Below are 20,324 nucleotides of genomic sequence, written 5' to 3' on the forward strand. Positions count from 1 at the left end.
AAAAAAAGCCCTCAAATAGACTCTGACTGCCTGCTCTGAAGTAAGAGTTTTTAATGACCTGTAAAACAGGGACCTTTTTCTCTTTGAGCAGGTTGGCAGGGAGGATTCGCACCTCACTTGTGTATGGGCTATATAGTCCCTGAAAATTTCATCCCATTAGGAAAGGATGAAATGTCATGTGCCTTTCATGAGATGACTTCTATCTGCCTGTGATGTGGGGGTAGGGAAGTCTCCCTTGTGTGAGAGGATGCTGTTCCTGAGATTTTATCTGAGTTGGATGGCTGGGGGCATTACAAGTGGCAGTTATTTTCCACTAAAACCAAAGATCACTTGAATTTAACAGTGACCATAAACATGTGATATAACATCAGTGAATCTAAATACAACCTGTAAAGATCAAGGGAAGTTAACCGTCCCCTAGATTATTGTACACTTTTGAGTGTTCTTTTTTGTTCTGTTTGCTTTGTTCATAAATCGGGTGTGTTGTTTGTTTTCAGTTGTGAAACTTTTTTTTAAGTTACAAATTAAATTTCTTTGAGTTCACTTGTGTTGCCTTCAAGGTCTGATTTATCACTGTATTTTAGATCCAACAGAATTTTCCCCCTGAGGTTAGATGGAAGATGACTTTGCTTTCCTTTGCAGTTTGTCACTTGTGCCGTGAGTCATCTCGAGCAACCTGCCCTGTAAGCACTTTTCTCTTTGCTTGTGGCATTCTGTGACCTGGATTGCATAGTCTGATCTGTGCTGGGTTGGGTGGATGGTCATGGCTCACAGTGACAAATACTTCTTAGATAATGTTCAGTGCTTGTTTGTTTATCTTGGGATTTGGGTTTACTGGATCCCAGTGTTGGGTTGGAGGTATGAGTCGGCAAGGCCAACCTTTCTTAAAATCCTAACAACCCAATACAGAGTGTTGGGAGGGGGACTAAAAGGAGTTGAGGAGGCAGCAGGGCCCTACACCAGTGGAAATTCCCTCCCCAGGGCACTTACCCCTCCCGAGGGATACATCTGCCAGCAGAGGCCACTGCAGCCTTACTGGATGCCCTGACATGGCACAGAGCACTGCCTCTGCTAATACAGTGGGGGCGTTCCAGAGGCACGGCCAGGGCTGGAGCCAATGTCAGTCAGCTTCTATCCCCGCATTGCCTTCCAGAACACTGGCACTCGGGGCATGGACTTGTGAAGAAGTGGGAGGAGGTGGAGGATTTATATTCCCCCTTCTCTCCTATAAAGAGACTCAAAGGGGCTTATAATCTCCTTTCCCTCCCCCCCCCCCAACAAATACCCTGTGACTATGAGGTTGGTGGGGCTGAGAGAGCTCAGAAGAACTGTGACTAGCCCAAGGTCACCCAGCTGCTGTGTGTTGGAGTGCTCAGGCTAATCTAGTTCCCCAGATAAGCCTCCACAGCTCAGATGGCAGAGCGGAGAATCCAACCCGGTTACCCAGATTAGAGTGCACCTGCTCTAACCACTGCTGCTCAGTGTAACTCCACTGAGCCCAATGGAGGGTTTTTCAGTGGCAGGGAGGCTTTTTTTTTTTTTTTTGCCTTTCCATGCTGCCAAAAAGTCCTCTGGAGGCAACGCTGCAGTAGCGCTGTCTCTGGCCACCTCATGGCTCTGCATCGGGCTGCCCCTGTCACTGAAAGTCAATGAGTCTGGAAGACAGGTTACTGTTACTGGTGCTTTATAATAATAGGATTTAAGCTTCAGTAGTTACAGCCCTGTGAACCTGTTTGTACACTACACTCTGCAAGATTATTGCAAGTAGAGTTAGCATGAGGCCAGGTCATCCCACAGCAACAATTAGCGCACTGACCATGTAAAATGTCCTTGAGTGCCAAGTGTAAATTAATTTATGAAGGTGGATGATTTGTAATTTCCTGTCACTGGGTCTTTGCTGTAACAAACAAATAATCAAATGTGATCTTTGCCGGAAGAGCAGCCCTGTCTTGTGATCTCCATCGTTATCTAGCATTACAACTGACCCAGTATAAAATGGTTGTTCCTGCCGAGGGGATGCTGCTTTGAAATACAAAAAAACTTTCCCATGCTTATTCCTAGACTATTATGCCTAGAAGAATCTTTTTGGCTTTGAATATTTGTCAGAAAGAATTTGAACTCTGCTAGTTCTAAATGGGATGAACGTGTGTGTGTGAGTGTTGAGGGAGGGAGGGGGGGGAGAGAGAGAGAGAGAGAAATCCTGTCAAGTTGCCTCTGACTCATGGGGCTTTTGTGCACTCATTGCTGGCAGGATGGCTATTTGCTTCAGCATGTGGTTTTTCCCATTGTTTTCTGTTTGCAGGGGAAGTTTCCTGCTGCGAACCATTCCTAGCTACACCAATCTGATCTGCCATGTTGCCTGCCCACCTGCCCAACTGCAAAACAGTTGTGATTCTGCTAGCTCTCCAGGCACCACCTGGAGTTTTCAAGCTTATGGGCACAGTATTGTGCCTGTAGATGAGAAATGTAGCTAAAGTCAGCTATATCCCATCCACACCACTACAGACTTCTATGTTATCTCCTTATGCTGTAACAGAAATCAGTTTCCTCTTGCCAGCAGTTTGTGAAGGATGCTTCCTATCAAAGTCCTGCATCTCCTCAAAGATGGAGTGCAGATTGCACCATTATAGCTTTTCCTGTCCAGCTTTCTTCACAAGATGACCTGGCTATATAGAAACAGCATCACCTAAAGCAGATAGTGAATGAAAGTGCCTTTCAGTCCCCCTCCCTCCCTTTCCCCATGATATGTTGCTGATAGCAAGGCTGAAAAACTGTCTAGGCTGCACCTGGTGACCTTCTACCATTTGTCTCCATGTGGCTCTGTGCTTCTAGGTTATCTGGCCAAAAAAGGTTGTGCTTTATTAAAGAGATAAGGAAGACACGGGGGAATAGACTAACTAGAAATCTTGTGCAGTCTCCAGCCATTGTTCCGCTCTTCTGCCTTCATTACCTGAGCCTGTCGCTTTGCTTTCTAAGATAATTCATAGCAATGTACCCAAGCACTCATCTGTTGTTTCTTTTGTAAAACCAATAATTCCCACGTATCCTCTCTTACCTGTTTTTTGGAGCACACTTTTCCCCCAGCATACCAACATCAAAGTATGTTGGAATACTGAGATGTGCAAATTCATTATTTCAAGGAAAGTGAGTTGATTGAAAACTGAAGCCTACGATTCCATGCGTAGCAAGTGCATAGGACAAAAAGCACACAAAGGTAAATACTGGCACATGCAGTGATTCAGAGGAGATGACATGGATGTAGCCTGAGTGACTACTTCAGAGGGCATAGAGCAGTATCTCTCTGCTTATGATAGATCTGTCAGGGATTGCTGTGTGGATGACCATGTGGCTTGGTTTTTCCAGCTCTCCAGATACCACCTGGAGTTTTCAAGCTTATGGGCCTAGTATTTTGCCTGTAGATGAGAAATGTAGCCAAAGGAGCAGCAGTGGCTTAGTCGTTAAGAGCAGGTGCATTCTAATCTGGAGGAACTGGGTTTGATTCCCGACTCAGCCGCTTGAGCTGTGGAGGCTTATCTAGGGAATTCAGATTAGCCTCTGCACTCTAGCTTATGCCAGCTGGGTGAGCTTGGGCTAGTCACAGCTTTTCGGAGCTCTCTCAGCCCCACCCACGTCACAGGGTGTTTGTTGTGAGGGGGAAAGGGCAAGGAGATTGTAAGCCCTTTTGAGTCTCATACAGGAGAGAAAGGGGTGATATAAATCCAAAGTCTTCCTCTTCTTGGTTTTGGATTTCTGAGCTACCACTAAATTAGTAGACATGTCTATAAATCAAGAAAATTGGGGGAAAGGGGCCATATCTTTTAATTGCATATTATAGATCATCATTTGAGATCTTTGTGCTTGTGTTAGCAAAATGTTCTTGTTTTGAGCTTTCCTGAGTTACACTGGTGGATGATCGGACCACTTTAATGTATACCAGAGCTAGGACAGATGACACTTGTTGGAGATAGAATCATAGAGCTGGAATGGGCCATACAGACCATCTCATCCAACTCCCTTCTCAATGCAGGATCAGCATAAATAGGATAGGAAGAGATCTGCTGTTGTATGCAGATATTAGAATGCATTTTCTTATCCTTAGTTGTTATGGCTTGATAGGATTTTACAAGAGAAGAATTGGGGTGAGGTTTATTTTTCCTCAGGCACTCTGTAATTAAAAAGAGAGATGAAAATCTCTGCTACTGAATAGAGTGGATGTAGTGGCCAACTCTACAGTCTTAAAGTAAGCTTTGAATGCTCTTGAGCGGTGCAGCTGCCGGGTCAAATGGTATAGTACAGACTGTCATTTATTTGCAAAATGTTCTTTGCATCTATTGGTTTCCCTGTTGGATAAGCACTAACATTGAAAGAGAACTCTTTCGATACCTTCATCCCCAAAGACATTAACACCTATTACGGACTCTTCTTACTTCAAGATTAGTTTTTTTCCAGATGGTTTTATAGTGGCATCTGAAGGACCTTCGGAGCTCAGGATAATTATTGAGAATTCTTTCCAGCACTTGAGACAATGAGAGGAGGAACGGACTGTGACTGATACTCTGTATACTTATCCCTGGTAAAAGAACCAGTGTATGAGAAAATAAAGAAATTGTCTGGAACATGTTGGGATTAGGCACAGCCTGGAGTCAGTGTTGACATTAGTTGGTTTTTATTTGTTTATGTTCTATTGTTTCATAAACTGAACACAAAGTATATATAGCCCCAGTACCAAAGCAATCTCTCACTGCAGTAGTGCACAGACTACTGATGACACAATAGCATATGGGATTCGAAGTAAGAAAAAAGCAGACAGTACATATGTGAGATTCCTTTGGTGAAATTATCCCATGATTTTTTTCTATTCATACAATTCATGGCTAGTAGAGTGAACCCAAAATTACCAGGTAATTCTAACTTGAATGTGCATAAAGCAGTAACAGGGAGAAATGTATATATAACACTAGGGATGCACAAACTCCTGTGGGTTCAGTTCATATGATACTTGCCAGTCACAAATATTCCCCCCCCCCTCTTTGATGATGGTCAGATCATGTAATCACTGAGCTGTTCATTGGAGTTTGCTGGACACCTTTATGTATAGGATGTGGGATTAGCTTTCATGCATACATAATATGTTACTTACATGTGGCTTAGCAAAGAAGCATGGAAGTTGTATTTTTCCCCCAGGCTGCTTTCACAACGAGGGTTCTTTTATAATCTGGAGGCTTTGTTTCTGTGGTGGATTTGTTAATTTCTTCATAAATTTGCCCTCCATTTTCCCACATGACAGCCCTCCCCGACTTCTGTTTATCACTTTACAATATGATTTTCTTCCAAGTCTGCGGCCCTGTTTCTGCAACTCTGGTGGAAAGATCCTCCCACCAAGTAGGGGCTCTATTTTTGTATTGGAAACCCACCCCCTATAATGGTTTTTTTTTTCAGTTTTGGCTCCATTTCAGCATTTGAAATGGGTCTCTCTGCTCCAGCACAGGAAAAAGTCAGTATCCCCTCTCCCTTCCTCTGCTGGTTAAAGGCATTTTTAAGAGTGGGTGATTCTCATTGTTTATACTAATTAGAAACATTTTCAACACTGGTCAAGACACTCCCCCCCCCCGCCCCCAGTATCTCCCTTTTCTAAGAAAACAAGCTTCCCTCCCACTGCATTATATGAGTATGTGAAGGATTTCTAAAAAGGTTGTGGTATTAGGAAGCAAGTAAAAACACATTGTGACAGGCAATCTTCAACCAGAATTTTCCATTGTGAAGTTTGATAAATATTTTTTTTCAATTCTGTGACCCTGACAACATCTCAGGGCAAAGTATAAATTTTATGAGATCAGAGTATGTGGGTTCAAGTCCAGGCCTGGATGTCAGCCCAAGAAACAAGGCCTACTAGTTGGAATAATATAGAGTCAAAATAATGTATCCATGTTGCTCACAGTTCTCTGTCAGAGAACATGTCCTTAATGAGCATCTCTCTTTTGGGTGGATAAATGGCTTTCAGTAGATTCAGTTCATCAGGCACAGGTTTTACCAGGGTGTCCTAACTGTTGGGCTTCCCCACAAAGGGCACTGTTTGTAACAACATGCTCTTCAACCACATGCTTCTCCAGGTCTCCACTCCCAGACCCGGGACAACCTAGTTTACCAGGACACCATTTTCATCTCAATTATGTGTGGAGATCAATTTAATATGGTGGGTAGTAGCAAAAGAAGTTACTGTGCAGCCGCCAACTAGCACAAGGGAGTTCATGACATTTGTTGCACATGTGGAGTAATCCCAGCTTGGGCTGACTACAATCACTCCCCATCAAATATTGTGAATCTGTCCTATGAACTCTTTCACAGTGAAGTTCTTGGCATCCTTACACATCAGTAGCTCTTCTGTGCACCTCCATAGGTCCCTTCATCAGCTGTGCAGACACATGCAGGCTAAGGAGAGGTGCCTTGAGAAAAGTTGAGGTCTTGAATATTCAAAATTGGCCTGAGAATAAGTGGCTTAGCAAAGAAGCATGGAAGCATTATTTGTGAGATTTCTCATCACCTTACAGATGCCGGCCAAGTTTGAGATGCATGGAAGTAGACTGGAAAAGGGAACGCTATTCAGTCAGTTCCAAAGGGGAGTGCTCACGAGGTATATGCTGAGAGTTAAGCTCCTTGTTCTACATCAGGGGTAGGGAACCTGCGGCTCTCCAGATGTTCAGGAACTACAATTCCCATCAGCCCCTACCAGCATGGCCAATTGGCCATGCTGACAGGAAAACTGATAGGAGTGCTGGATTCCCTAATTTATCTGGGTAATTCTATTATGAAAGCTTCATATGACCTCTGAGTACGAAAGATACCAATTTCTGAAATGCCAGCACTGCAGGCCAGGGCACTTGTCAGCCTTTAACGTGGCATTTGCTCTTCTTTTCACTCATGCAGATCGGATATGACCTATAAATTTATACATATGTGGCATGAGAAATAACCTGAGGAGAGAAAAAAAAAGATTAGGTAATAAAAGCTGTTGCAGCGGTAATCCAAGTTAGGATTTTTTCCGGAAGACTGCACCACAACTACAAATGTACAAATGATTTATGACAGTGTTTCTTTAAAATCTTCCCTCCCCAAAGTAAACCAAAATTATTCTAATTTCACCAGAGGAGATGAATATTAGCTGCTCCCCTCTGAGTCTAGTCACTAGTAGTTTTCAAGTGACAAACCCATAGAGCATGGCTGTTAAGTGCAAATGTTTAGTGCTGACTGAATGCAAAGATATCTTGTGTCAGGGAGAGGAATCTGAATCTACTGTGGTTTCAGAAATGAGTGACTACTGCACTGCAAGCACCATGCTGTAGGGAATCCTGTTAACAAGATGCCATTGTCATTCATGCTCTTCATGTCACAAGTGAAGCCAAACTGTGATGTCTGGAAAGCCTGTAAGTGCTGCATTATGAATACGCAACGACTTTTCCTGAAAGCACCTTGATTTTGGTCAGTTTAAGTGACATCAGCACAAGCTGTAACAGGATAATGTGTGACCCAGTGGCAAGGCCATGACTCTTTGCTCATTAGCACACAGCCAAAGTTGTTGTGAGCTGTCATCTGTTATTTGTCTGAGGTCAGAAGCCACCTTCTAAAGTTCTAGTTACCATGGCCAATTTCTGAGGAGGAGGGATGTTTTCTTATTCCCTGGATGCGCATCAAAATTGCTAGAAGTAACATATGTTTCTTTTAGGCTGAAGAAAAGTTAAGCGCTTGAAAATGTAAAATACTGGCCTAGGGAAACAAGTTCCCGTCACAGTTTTGTCTCCAATAGCAGAAGCAGGTTGCATAGGATACCTATCAAGATACTGAAGAGATCTAACTTTCAGCTGTGTTAGTATTAGTTCATCTTGGGCCTATCTAGGGGAAATGGCAGCTCCCTTCTGGTTCTGCTGCTTGTTAAAAGATGTTGGAGCATTTTTGTGAGGTAGAGGGGAAAGCAATACGCTTTCAGATTCATTGCACCAGGATGGGGTGAGGGCTTGAATGCAGCCAAGCGTAACTTTGTAGTTGGCCTAAGGAAATGTGCAAGTCACAGCCATTCTGCAGCTGCACTAATATAGGCCCATTATGCACAAGATGACAGCTGCGCAGCAGGGGCAAATGTCTGTTGGGGCAAGATTATTTTTTACAGTTGTACTTCCCCAAGCCCCTCTTTTAGCTTCCATTCTTCCCATGCCAAGTGACACCACTTTAAACATGATTTTAATTTTATTCACCACCAGAGCAAGAGAGATTTGCCAGTGAGAACAGTTTTGCCCAGGACAGCTTCGCTCCACCTTCCGCCAGCCTACCTAACTTCACCCCCTCACTTCCTCATTCTAATCTAAAGAACCGGGTTTGGTTCCCCACTCCTCCCTCTGAGTGGCAGAGGCTTATCTGGTGAACCAGATGTATTTCCGCACTCCTACATTCCTGCTGGGTGACCTTGGGCTAATCATAGTTCCTTTAGAACCCTCTCAGCCCCACCTACCTCACAAGGTGACTGTTGTGGGGAGAGGAAGGGAAAGGAGCTTGTAAGCCATCTTGAGTCTTTTTACATGAGAGAAAGGTGGGATTTAAATCCGAACTCCTACTCCTTCTTCTCTTTCATGCTCCCCCCTTCCCCTCCCTGTTGTGACTGACTCCTTCCTGCAAGATCACCTTTCCACCTCCTGTTTACTGTCCCAGATCTCCCTCCTGCTGACTTCTGTGTGCTGGGACAAATGAGACACTAAGTAGTTTGCATGTAACAGAGCTCGGGAAAGCACTCCAAAAGGCAGATCATATTCCAGGTGGTTTGTGCCCTGCCATGATGGCCCCCCTTCCTTCCCACCAGTGGGCAGGAGGTGGGCAAGGAATCTTTTTAGATTTATGATTTCAGTGTTTGTTGTTTATTTATATTGTAATATCAGTATAAAAAGGGTAAACACTGTAAAATGATGTTTTTTTGAGCATTTTCAAACTGTATTTCTGTCTCCTGCTCTTCCCCCTCCCACCAAAAAATCACCCACATAATTGCCAGGGGATTTCTTCAGCTGCAGTTGGATAAGCACTTGCATGGCAGCCCACCCACCCCCACCCACCCTTGGTGAAAAGAGCATTCATCCCTGAAATCTCCAAGTGATATAAATTGCAATATATGCTGCATAAGATATTTGAATTATTAACGCCATTGAACTTGTAAGATGAAGGGGTTTTTTTCGGGGGGAGGGGATGTCCAATCACATCCAACAGGAAGACGAATGCAACTGGGCTGAACAGGACAGAGCTGGCAATCAAATTAATATGATGCTATTCAACCTTGCAACAAGAAACACCGAACCCCAGGGTAAAAGGTAATGCCTTTCCCATTGCAGACAGAACGAGAAGCTTGGGAAAACAGGGCAGTGGGTAATGACAGCTGTAATGGATTCCAGAACTTCGCTGAGTGGATAACAAAGAGTTGCACCTTTTGATTGACTGTGCAGAATTTCAGTCGATGTTGTGAGGACTGAACGGGAGTCTGAGGCAGAGAAAGCTTCAGAGACAGTTGTGGGGTGAACTGCTCTGCTCTCTGAGTAAACTTTTTCTCTTGGTAAGGGGACAAATCAGGCAGAAAGGATAGTCTGCTCTGAGCTCCGAATATAGCAGAGTAACACTGAAAGCAGACTGGATAGTGATATGTCTCTGGGGAAATATGCTGAAGGGAAATAAGCTAGGAGGCTTATTGGTCAGTTGTATTCACAGAGAGGGAGAGGATTTATTCTGAAAGGAATCAGAAAGAGAAATCCTACTCCAACCTTTTGCGTGAAGAGACAGATCTGAGAACAGATTGCCCTTCGTCTGTGTGTAGTGCATCTGCTGGAATATTTTTACCTGGAAAGTAAAAAGAGATCTCTCAGAAGAGGAAAAAAAGAGGAAAGAGATCTGAGAAATCTTTCAAACCTGACTGATAGTTCAAGTATTATAAGAAATTAAGGCATCTGAATTAATATGAAACATGTAACCTCTTTCAAATACCTGAACAGATAAACTAGCACTTGAAATATTGCCAAACTATCAGAAATATCTTAATTGTAAATGCTGCCTAACTGTAAATTTAACTGTTTTATTTCGATTATTTACTTCGCCAAACCTCTTTTAAAAATTTTAAAATAAAATTATTCTAGTTCATCTGTTTTATCTGTTATTAAGCCTCTTCTGCCTGATTTATTTTTCTGACAAGGTGACACTCTCCTGCTTTTCTAGGCGGGGCCTGGAATCTGAACACTAGAAACGCACTTCATTATATTTATTTGTTTAGTTAAGGTGGCAAAATATACATATTTTTTAAAAGCCACTGTCATGCTATGTGTTCTAAAAGAGCTATTCTTAAAGTGCTGCTCAGAGCTTGATGGAATAAGCTGTTAAAATTTTGGAGGGAAAAATCTCCTTGGGGCACTTGAGGGCAGAGGGTATGCCACAAAAGCAAAAGTGCCCCAAAGCAGAGACTGCATGGTGAATGCTCCTTCTGGTTGCCATAACCTCCCAATGCATAATGGCTGTGAATTCCAGCTGGGAGAATGGCATTTAGTGAATGTGGTGAATTGCGAAAGCAATGCAGGTTGGATTGTGAGATGTCATACCTGCATGCCACCATTTACCATTGCTACTGGTGCCTTTACTATGCATAATGAGTCTCTGCAGTTTGTTTCAAAGTATTATGTTAGAGATGGATTGGGAAAATATATTTGAAAGTATGAGTATCTAACATGCTATTTTGCTCATCAAAACATTTCTTTATATTCTTTATATGGCTGGTTGGAGACCATTTTTAAAATCTGCAAATCACATTGTTGCTATCATTTATATGATGTTTTTGTACAAAAAAATTATAGCTAAACTGACTTGCTTACTGAAAAACAAAGCAAAAGAACTGAGGTTTCTTGCAATGTTTGCTTTCTGCTGCTCAGGCCTTCTATTGATATTGAATGACAAGTTGGAGACATAATAGATGCAGAAACTATGTCATCTTTAGAAACAGTTTAAACATAGAACCACATTATATTTAAACTGATGGCAATAAATGGTTTCCACTCATTGCATTAAGTGTGAATTAAGCTTGAGCAGTTTTGGTATATAATTTTCTTATAGAACAACAGAGATTGTAAGTATATAGACTGAGTGGTATTTCAAGAAGAAACTACATAGGAATGCAGTGTGGAATATTAGGTTAAGCAGAAAACCGGCATTTCTGCTACGGGAGCCTTCAGTATTTGCTTCAAGATAATGTGGCCTCCAGAATGAAAATAACTACATGCCAAACCGCTCAGTACCACAGAGATTGTAAATAAGATATTTTCCCATTCAAAGCACATTTTAATAAAGCCATTTGAAATTGCTTTATAGTACAACTTGCCTTCCTATACGAGTCTGGATTTATATATAATTGTATACATATAATGGGTGAATGGAAAGTTTGGCTGACTTGAGATGAAAAATTAGTTTAATATCCAGTGTGCTTCAAAGGTGTGCAGAAAAAGTAAATCTGTGTACTGGTAAAGGCCACCTTGCCTCTCCCCGCCAACCCCAGTGAAGAAAACGACATTAGGTTAACAGGGAATTGCTCAGAGAGATAGTTGTGGTCTGTTTATAAATGCATACTCTGCAATTTTGTAGAAAAGTAATGCAAACCAAAAAAGGTGGTTTTTCCCTCCTCAGCACTCTGCTGTTTAAAGATATACGTATAGCATCAAGCATAACATCACTGAAAAGACCAGAACATGTGCCCATCTTACAGCAGACCCCAGTCTTCTCACAGGTTTGGGATTAAGGAGCTTAGTGCACACAGTGGAGAAGAAACCATTTCAGGCACCCAGAAGAAAATACCTGGTGCTGTCTGGCTCTCAGGCACTTCAACACTCTACTGAGGCTCCGAGACCCAGAAGGACAAGGGGAATTTTTAAAGGGTGCAAGAATGATTTCCAGTGAAAACTAGGTGGGAGCGTATCTATAGAAAATGAGGCCTAGGGCAAGTACTGAAATTGTGTCCCCCCCTTCCCCCCCCCCGCTGCCGCCATCGCTTGGGCTTCACTACCCCAGAAGTCTACTCAGTAGGGCTAACTCTCAAGAAAATGTTTTTCTTGGCCACACACACGTTTGCCCTTGGATAAACCCTCTGAGTTTAATTATACTTATCTTCCTTCTAAGATTGTTTTGTTATTTGGGAAGAAATTCGACTTATATCAGCAGGACTTGCTAATGAATAAATATGGATGAGATTAGAGTGTATATATACTAGAGGATCACACAACTGCGCAGATAGATTCTGCCTCAGTGCCATTCAATTCCAAGCAAGCATGCATATGGCTACACTGGTCTTATAAAAGAATAACATGCACATTTAGAATTATGTTGAAAGTATTCGCATAATGTAATAAATATTTGTTTGTGGTCAACAACCAGCATAAAGTATTCTAATAGAAATTCCCATTTCATCCTCATTTTCAGTGTCTTTTCAATTTCTGTGGTTTTCAAACAATTAAATTGGTCTGTCAGCTGAATTGCTTTAAAAACAACTGTTGAACTCTCACTTGCTAAACACAAACACCCTTTTGCCCCCTGAAATCTGGTTCAAAGTGGATATGCCAAAGTAACTGTTACCTGGAAGTGTCATAGTAACATTCTAAAAATTATGCATCAACTGTTTTTTTTTAAATTTAAAAACTGGTTGGAAATAATTTCCCAATACTATTTAAAATATACGTGCTATTTTTTAAAGAAACCAACTGTTTCTTTCTTTTGTGCAGAGAATGTATACCACAGATGTGAGAACCAGAAATGCCTAGCTATTTTTAAATGCTAGAATTACAATGCAAATTTTTATCTTCTTTGGGAAATCAGATTTTTGCCACACAAAATATAATTTTGCTGAATATGACACACTATAAAGTAGCCCATCAGGATTCAAGTTTATGCAGGCTACATTAAATAAAATAGTATGCCATAGCAACTTGGGTCACAATATGATTCTTTTTTATAGATTTCTTGATAGTCATAAACATTTCTATTATAAGCAATAAGCATTATGTTACTGGGCCTTTCCCCACTTACCTTAAGCCCCGCGCTACTCTCCTTAAGTAGCGTGGGGTCCCCCTGCATTCCCCACGACAGGGGCGGCTACAGCGCAGCCGCCCTGATGCTGTCGCGCCCCCTCAGCGCGCGGCATCCCTGGCGCTGGAGAAAACGGCGCCTTTTGATGACCCCGCGCTCGTGGGGATGCCCGGGCGCGCGCCAGGGGGGATCCTTGTGTGTGGGGAAACACCCACTATTTACTTTCCAGTTTATAAATACTTTATTTATTATATATTTATAAAGACTTTTATAAAGGCTTTATTAAAACTCCCATTTATAAAGACTTTAGTATTACAGATTTAGAGAGGGTGAGGAAGGAAGGAAGGAAGGAAGGAAGGAAGGAAGGAAGGAAGGAAGGAAGGAAGGAAGGAAGGAAGGAAGGAAGGAAACAGAGGGGGACTTATTTCTGAGATAGGTCCCTACTTCTGCAAAGAGATGGGGCGGTGGAGGCACCTCTCATGGAGGGAGGCCTCTCGGGGCCATCTGAGGCTTGCCTTGAGCCCCTCTTGCCCCTGGCCCCCTCTCGCCCCTGGCCCCTCTCTGGCCCTCTAATCCTGTAGCTGCTGCCCCAAGGCACAATGATCCCCAAACCTGGCCTGCATGGATTTGGCCTGCGAGCCTGTATGCCTCCCACAGTGGAGAAGGGCCTGGGCCTCAACTCCCAGCTGCAATGGTCAGCGCTGGCAGCAGGCGGTGAGGACTCCTGGCAGGGTGGAGGAAGGGGCAGCGGGGGACATGTCAGTGGGTGACTTGGGTTTCTGGCAGGGCAAGGGAAGCCAGAAGGGGCGTTGAGGGCCACAACAGCGGGTGGCTCTGGCTCCTGGCGGGGTGGAGGAACAGGCAGCAGGGGCCATGGCAACATGTAGCTTTGACAGGGGTGGGGGCGGTTGGTTGCAGCAGCAGCTAGTGGTGCTCAGGGCAAGAGCAGAAATGCTTCTAGATCCTGGGTGAGGGAGGTGGCAGCCAAATGTGCCCCACATGTGATCTTTTCAAGTGGCTCCCAGGGCTTGAGACCCCCCACCCCCCACTATGCCTATGAAACTGGGAACATATCTTACTAACCTAGAACTCTATGGGGTTATCCTCTGGACATACCTGAAACTCTGGCAGAGGGGCAAACTCCAGCTTATTGCTGAGATGTGTGCTTCTCTTGTCGCTTGTGTGTGTGGAGCCGGGGGGAGGATCAGCTATCCACAGTTTTGCACTATATTTTATGTGTATATTTGTGGACATTTTACCCAAGCTTTATTTATTTGTTACATTTGTTACATTTATATACCGTCCTCCCCGAAGGCTTTGTTGAACAGAGCCAGAAATCTGTAAAGTATTAAGCTAGAACCGTTTGTCTTGTATTGCTTCGGGGCTTTACCTCTTTTCTTTGAATGAATACAAACATTTCCTGAGAGCTGGGCACCAATCCTGCAGTTGATTGAGCAATCCAGGCTAACTTGAACAGGATTTAAACAGCGTAAATGGGTGTAGGACGCAACCTCCAAGGTGGGATGCAGCCATATTTTTCATTCAAGCCTACCCATCTCTTCACCTAACTACAGTCCCATCTGTACATTTTATGTATTTACTTTCTTCCTTTATATCCCACTTTTCTCCCTAGTTGGAGCCCAAAGTGGCTTACACCACTCTCCCCTTCTCCATTTTATCTGCCCAACAGCCCTGTGAGGTAGGTTAACCTAAGAGTGTGTGATTGACCCAAGGTGATGCAGTGGACTTTCATGGCAGAGCAGGGATTCAAGCCTAGATGTCCAACACTGTAATCATTACACTTTGGAACAGTCCATGCAGTTCCCATTATTCTTAGTTTGGCCTGTTTGGGAGGTCAAAGCCCACCCAGTTTTCACCCGTGGAAAACTAATTGGATCCAACACCCGGTTTGTAACATTGGCTAATGTGGCACAACTTTTTGCTCTCGTTGCCAAGATGAAGCAGCACAGTTTGAAGCTGTACTCTAAGATTGGGTTTTCCTCAGCCAGTTTATCCCCAAGAAGACTAATTCCTCGTGGGAAAAGATGGATGTGGAAAACCTAGTCTCAAATCAGCATGCGTGATCAGCTGGATTATCTGGAAAGCTAAGGGGCACTGTATGCTAAAGTAATCCAAACTCTGATGATGTAAGCAGGTGAGCTCATAGCCAAAAGGAATTCAAAATACCCAAGATGCAGTAAGCATACAAAGACCCTGCTGTATGTGCACAGCTGTACCTTTGCCTTGACTGTTTGATTCTGCCTTTCCCCCACTTTATTTTTGGAATTTAGCACCCTCTCACAAGTGTCAGCTCAATTCACTGTGTATTACTAGATGATGCCAAAATGATTTGTCTCTAGCTGTACAAGTGGAAATGTTTCATGGGAAGAAGGATGGTGAAAAAATCCAGCGGTCATGTATGAAAACTTTAAAATTAAGAAAATTAAGTGTTCCCCAAAAAAATCATATGGGGTTAACTGTTTGATGCTTAATTTTACCGACACCATTGTGGTGACTTTGAGACACACAACCAATACCAGCAACCCAATTCCGTGTTCAGCTTTCTGAAAGACCCCTAAATCCTATTTCATTCAGTAATCCTTAAACACACATTAAAATTTTTTACATCTTGAGAGTGTGCCAAAGAGTCCATTTGCAGGCCTGTGAGATAGTGTTGATGGTGGTGAAGCAGTTTTTTCCTTTGCAACTGTTAGGATTTCCAGCACTGGGTTGGGAAGTACATGGATATAAGGATGGAGCTTGAGGATGATGAAGGTTGAGGTCAGGAGGAACTTCAGTGGGGGTATAATGCCATAGAAACCACTTTCCAAGTGGCCATTTTATCCAGGTGATCTGATCTGTCACCTGGAGATCAGTTGTAATCTCAGGAGATCTCTAGCCACCACCTCATGGTTGGCAACCCTAGCTACTATCATGTCAGCTGAATCTCTGCAAGTTCACAGTGGTTGATAACATGATAATACAAAAGTTCAAACCCATTAGATAAACGAAGGGGCTGTTTGGGATCTAATATCTGAGAGAGGGTATCTGGGAATGATTGTATTGACCACCCATTTCCTCTTTCCAAAGGATGACCAGGGCAACAGCAATACTAGCGATATCATCAGGAAATCCTCTAAAGCTGTCAGAAAATAATTTGGATCCAATGGGTTCTGGGAGTGGATAATTTTAATAGATCCCTCATCTCTGTGAAGTCTTGGTATCCCTGTAAATCTAAACCAAAGCATACCTGCCCTAACAAAGGAGTATCATCAATACATCCTCTCTCACATGACATTAATCCTACCCAGAACAAAATACGTTAAAGACTGAGACCTGCACTATGTATAAGACCAGTTATTTCCTGAGATAGGGTCATGGTTGTCATGGAGATCATGAAATCCTGAGTCTCTCCCAAAAAGATAGAATTAATATTGAGCATCATTTCAGTCATGTGCAGAATTAATATAATGTTCTGATAGTTGCTAAAATCTTAGATGTCTCCTTTTTTGCAGAAATGGAATGTACTTGAACATTTCCAGTCTGTGGGCCATTGTTTCATATTCCATATTTGTTGACATATTCTTGTCAAGATTTTGATGAATTCAGATTCTAAAACAGCTCTATTGATATAGAAAGGTGGAGGAGCGCAGTCATATTTAGGCCCTGTATTGATTAATTGGTACTCATTCTGCAGCTCACAGAGAACCTCATTTGCAATTACAATCAAGCAAAAGACTCACATTTACTTCCATCCCTGGCATGAGGTCTGCAGCAAAAGAAGACTCAAAGTGGCATTTGCTTTAAGGTAGAAACCACCTGCCAACCACAAGCTCTACCAGGCAAGGACTTACCGGTAGTTCATTTTCCTGAAACATGGGGTTGGTGTCATATTGGGGAATGTTTCCCACTGCCCCACCCCACCCCAACCTCCTCTGGTAGGCCAAGAGATGAAGATGCTGACCTGAGGTTGTTGAAGAGAAGTTAGTACTTAGTGTCATAGAGGTAAAAACCAGTGCCTTGAATTGAGCTCAGAAACAAATTATGAACCCAGTGCATGTGCTTAAGCAAGGAGGGAACCTGGTCACATGGATTAGTCCCTGATAATGAATGGGTGATTGTATTTTAAACAACCTCAGTTTACCAGCTGTCTTCAAGAGCAGCCCAACATAAAGAACAAAAATGCCAGCTGTGTTTTTACTTGTCATCTGGTTGGCATAGGACTCTGGAGAGGCAACATATACGTTCCCAAAGTTTACACTGACTCAGTGGCTTGGGTCCACTTGAGGCTCCTTGATTTTGGGAATGTATATGTTGCTTCAGTTCATCTGTTATGTCATTGAATTTACTATGGGATATGCTTAAGGGGGAAGGGGAAAGATAGATGTTTTAGAGTCTGACGGACGGACAGACGAATGTGTGGTGAATAGAACCTATCAAGTTACTAAACCTGCAAACCCAAACCATTTAACTGGATCTGGAGGGTTTTCCAGGCTGTGTGGCCGTGGTCTGGTGGATTTTGTTCCTAACGTTTCGCCTGCATCTGTGGCTGGCATCTTCAGAGGTGTATTACAGAGAAAAGTATGTGAGAAACAGACTTTTCTCTGTGATACACCTCTGAAGATGCCAGCCACAGATGCAGGCAAAACGTTAGGAACAAAATCCAAACCATTTACATTGCCAAATAGGACACTGAATGAACATTAAATAACTCTTGTACTTTGTCTCAGCTAGGTATACAGCAATCCAACTTCACTTTTGCCTAGTCTAGGTTATTTCTCACTTTAGTTGAAGGCACTGGACATTTATGTAAAGGTATGTTCATAGGTTTTGTAGTTTTAAGACTGCCTACTCTGCGTATATGATAATATGATAATGTCGAGTACAGTTTACCTGAGCACTGGGCCTAAGAACAGTAGAATGAATTGAATCCAGTAATCCTTGAGTGGAAGATGCTGGTGGTTGCAGATTTGTGCCAGAAAAGCTGTCGCTGAGTCCTCTTCCTCCCCTGCCCCCCCCCCCCCCCCCCCCCGCCTTGGTCACAGTACCTACATAGATTATGAAGTTTGGGGGCCTGCAGTGAAGAGGCAGAAGAGGACAAAATCACTCCCCATCCCTCTTCTACAGGTGCAGCTCCACTTTCAAAAGTGGAACAAAGGATAATGCCACTTCCTTCTTACTGTAGATCCCAGCCCATTCAACCATATAGATCCTACAACTGTAGGAATCAACATTCCAGGGATCAGAAGAGGCTTCTGGTGGAGGGGAATAGGGCAATAGCTACATTCCTTTCACTGCCAAATCCTATGGACCTACGCGATACTTCTTAAATAATTTTGTAGTGGATCCCCAAATAGCAATAGCAATTCTGCAGTAATAGAACTTTAAATTTTGACTCACTCTATCTTTGGGCCTTTCTCCACTTACCTTCAGCCCTGCGCTACTTGAGGAGAGTAGCACGGGGTCCCCCAGCACTCCACACGAGAGGGGCGGCGACGCTGCCGCTGTCGTGCCCCCTCAGCGCGCGGCATCCCTGGCTCTCTTGCAAAGGGCGCCTTGCAAAGGGCACGTGGAGACGCCCGGGCGTGCGCCAGGGATAGGGGGGATCATATGCAGTGGGGAAACGCCCTTTAATAAGAAGTGATCTGGATATATTTGAATAGATTTCATTATTTCTGGGACAGCAGATACTTTTATTTCTGGGACAGTAGATACTTTTAAGAGAAGATCTTATTCTGTATACTCAAAACTCTGAGGGGAAACTGAAAATCACTTTTTATACAAAATATTGCTTTCATATTGTAGTAAATTTCTGAGATACCTTATTTAGCATATGTTAAGGTACTGTGAAAGATAATCTACAAGTTTCTTATAATTTGTGAGACAGTGACACAAATGTCACCCTACTTTAGCATTCTATTTAATAGTGTTAATTAATTGTGTGATATATAGTGGCAAATTTATGTTCTGTTATTGGCTGTTTACTACCAGTGACTTATTATTACTTGGTAGAAAGACAGAAGGTTAATATCTTATCAGGATTCTGAAGTCAACATTGCATTTGCTTTGGGGACTCCATAGAAGCATCCAGAAAGTGCAAATTAATTTTGAGCTGAGATTTTCCAACTTTGTTCTGCTACTTGTATCAATATATTATATTACTTTGAGTTTCCTGGTCTCTCATTTAATTCTGTTTGTTTTCAGCCTGAAGAACTTACCAATGCTCTGGAAATCAGCAATATTGTCTTCACTAGTCTTTTCGCCCTAGAAATGCTTCTGAAGCTTCTTGTGTATGGCCCTTTTGGCTACATCAAAAATCCATACAATATCTTTGATGGAATAATTGTAGTGATCAGGTAAGTGACACAGTGTAGTTTTTATACTAAGTGATTTTTCCTAAGTGCATTTTGTGGCAAGGCCTCAGGAAAGTAATGAGGAACATAATGTATTAGATCATGCATTCCATAAATGCTGTGAAATTTTTATAATGACCTTTGTTCTCTTTGCCTTTCATGGTTATATTCAAGTGCACCAATTTTAGCCTCATGTAGGGATGCTGTTGAATGAAATCTGCCCTTTCTTCCTTATAGTATCACAAACAAGAAGTAGAAGTGACTGCAAAGCAAAAACATGGGGAGGGATGGTATAGAAAATTGATTGATTGATTGATTGATTGATTGATTGATTGAATGAATGAATGAATGAATGAATGAATGAATGAATGAATGAATGAATGAATGAATGAATGAATGAATGAATGAATGAATGAATGAATAACCTCATGTGAACAACTCCATACAGGATATTTTTTATTGGTCACGTAACATGAACTAGCCCTTCATGAAGTATGATAGCTTTAGAATGCCTCTCTACCTACTGGCACATTTGATATCTTCTACAATGTGTACAGTCTTTTAAAATGTAAATGTATGATGTTTCTGATTCATAACTTAAAATGTTCAAAGCATCATAAAGGCTGCTGGTACCATAGAGAAATATGTTGTGGTATAAATTTCCCTAGTCTGGCCTCATTCATCAGATACATGAAGTGATGCAATCAGGAGGCAAATCAGTCTTGTCTCAAGCATATACAGTGGCGGAAGGAGGCCAGATGGCACATAATGTGATATAACATACCTATATCTAGAGTTCTGGAGTTTCTGGCCTCCCTTTGTAGTAACTTCCCATTCTCTTTCTGCTTGTATTCATGTATACATCCGTATGTGTGTACAAAGAGACATCTG

General features: G+C 42.5%; 1 protein-coding gene across 2 annotated transcripts in view; it reads left to right on the forward strand.

Annotated features, from left to right (window-relative positions):
• CACNA1G (calcium voltage-gated channel subunit alpha1 G) overlaps window positions 1-20,324 on the forward strand; it is a 268,125-nt gene that overhangs the window by 100,968 nt on the left and 146,833 nt on the right. For both annotated transcript variants that reach the window (XM_048491901.1, XM_048491902.1), the window contains exon 9: window positions 19,285-19,436. In XM_048491901.1, the coding sequence (XP_048347858.1) occupies window positions 19,285-19,436 (152 nt within the window). The remainder of the gene's footprint in view (window positions 1-19,284; window positions 19,437-20,324) is intronic.

Source organism: Sphaerodactylus townsendi, linkage group LG03, assembly GCF_021028975.2.
Source record: "Sphaerodactylus townsendi isolate TG3544 linkage group LG03, MPM_Stown_v2.3, whole genome shotgun sequence".
NCBI lineage: Eukaryota > Metazoa > Chordata > Lepidosauria > Squamata > Sphaerodactylidae > Sphaerodactylus > Sphaerodactylus townsendi.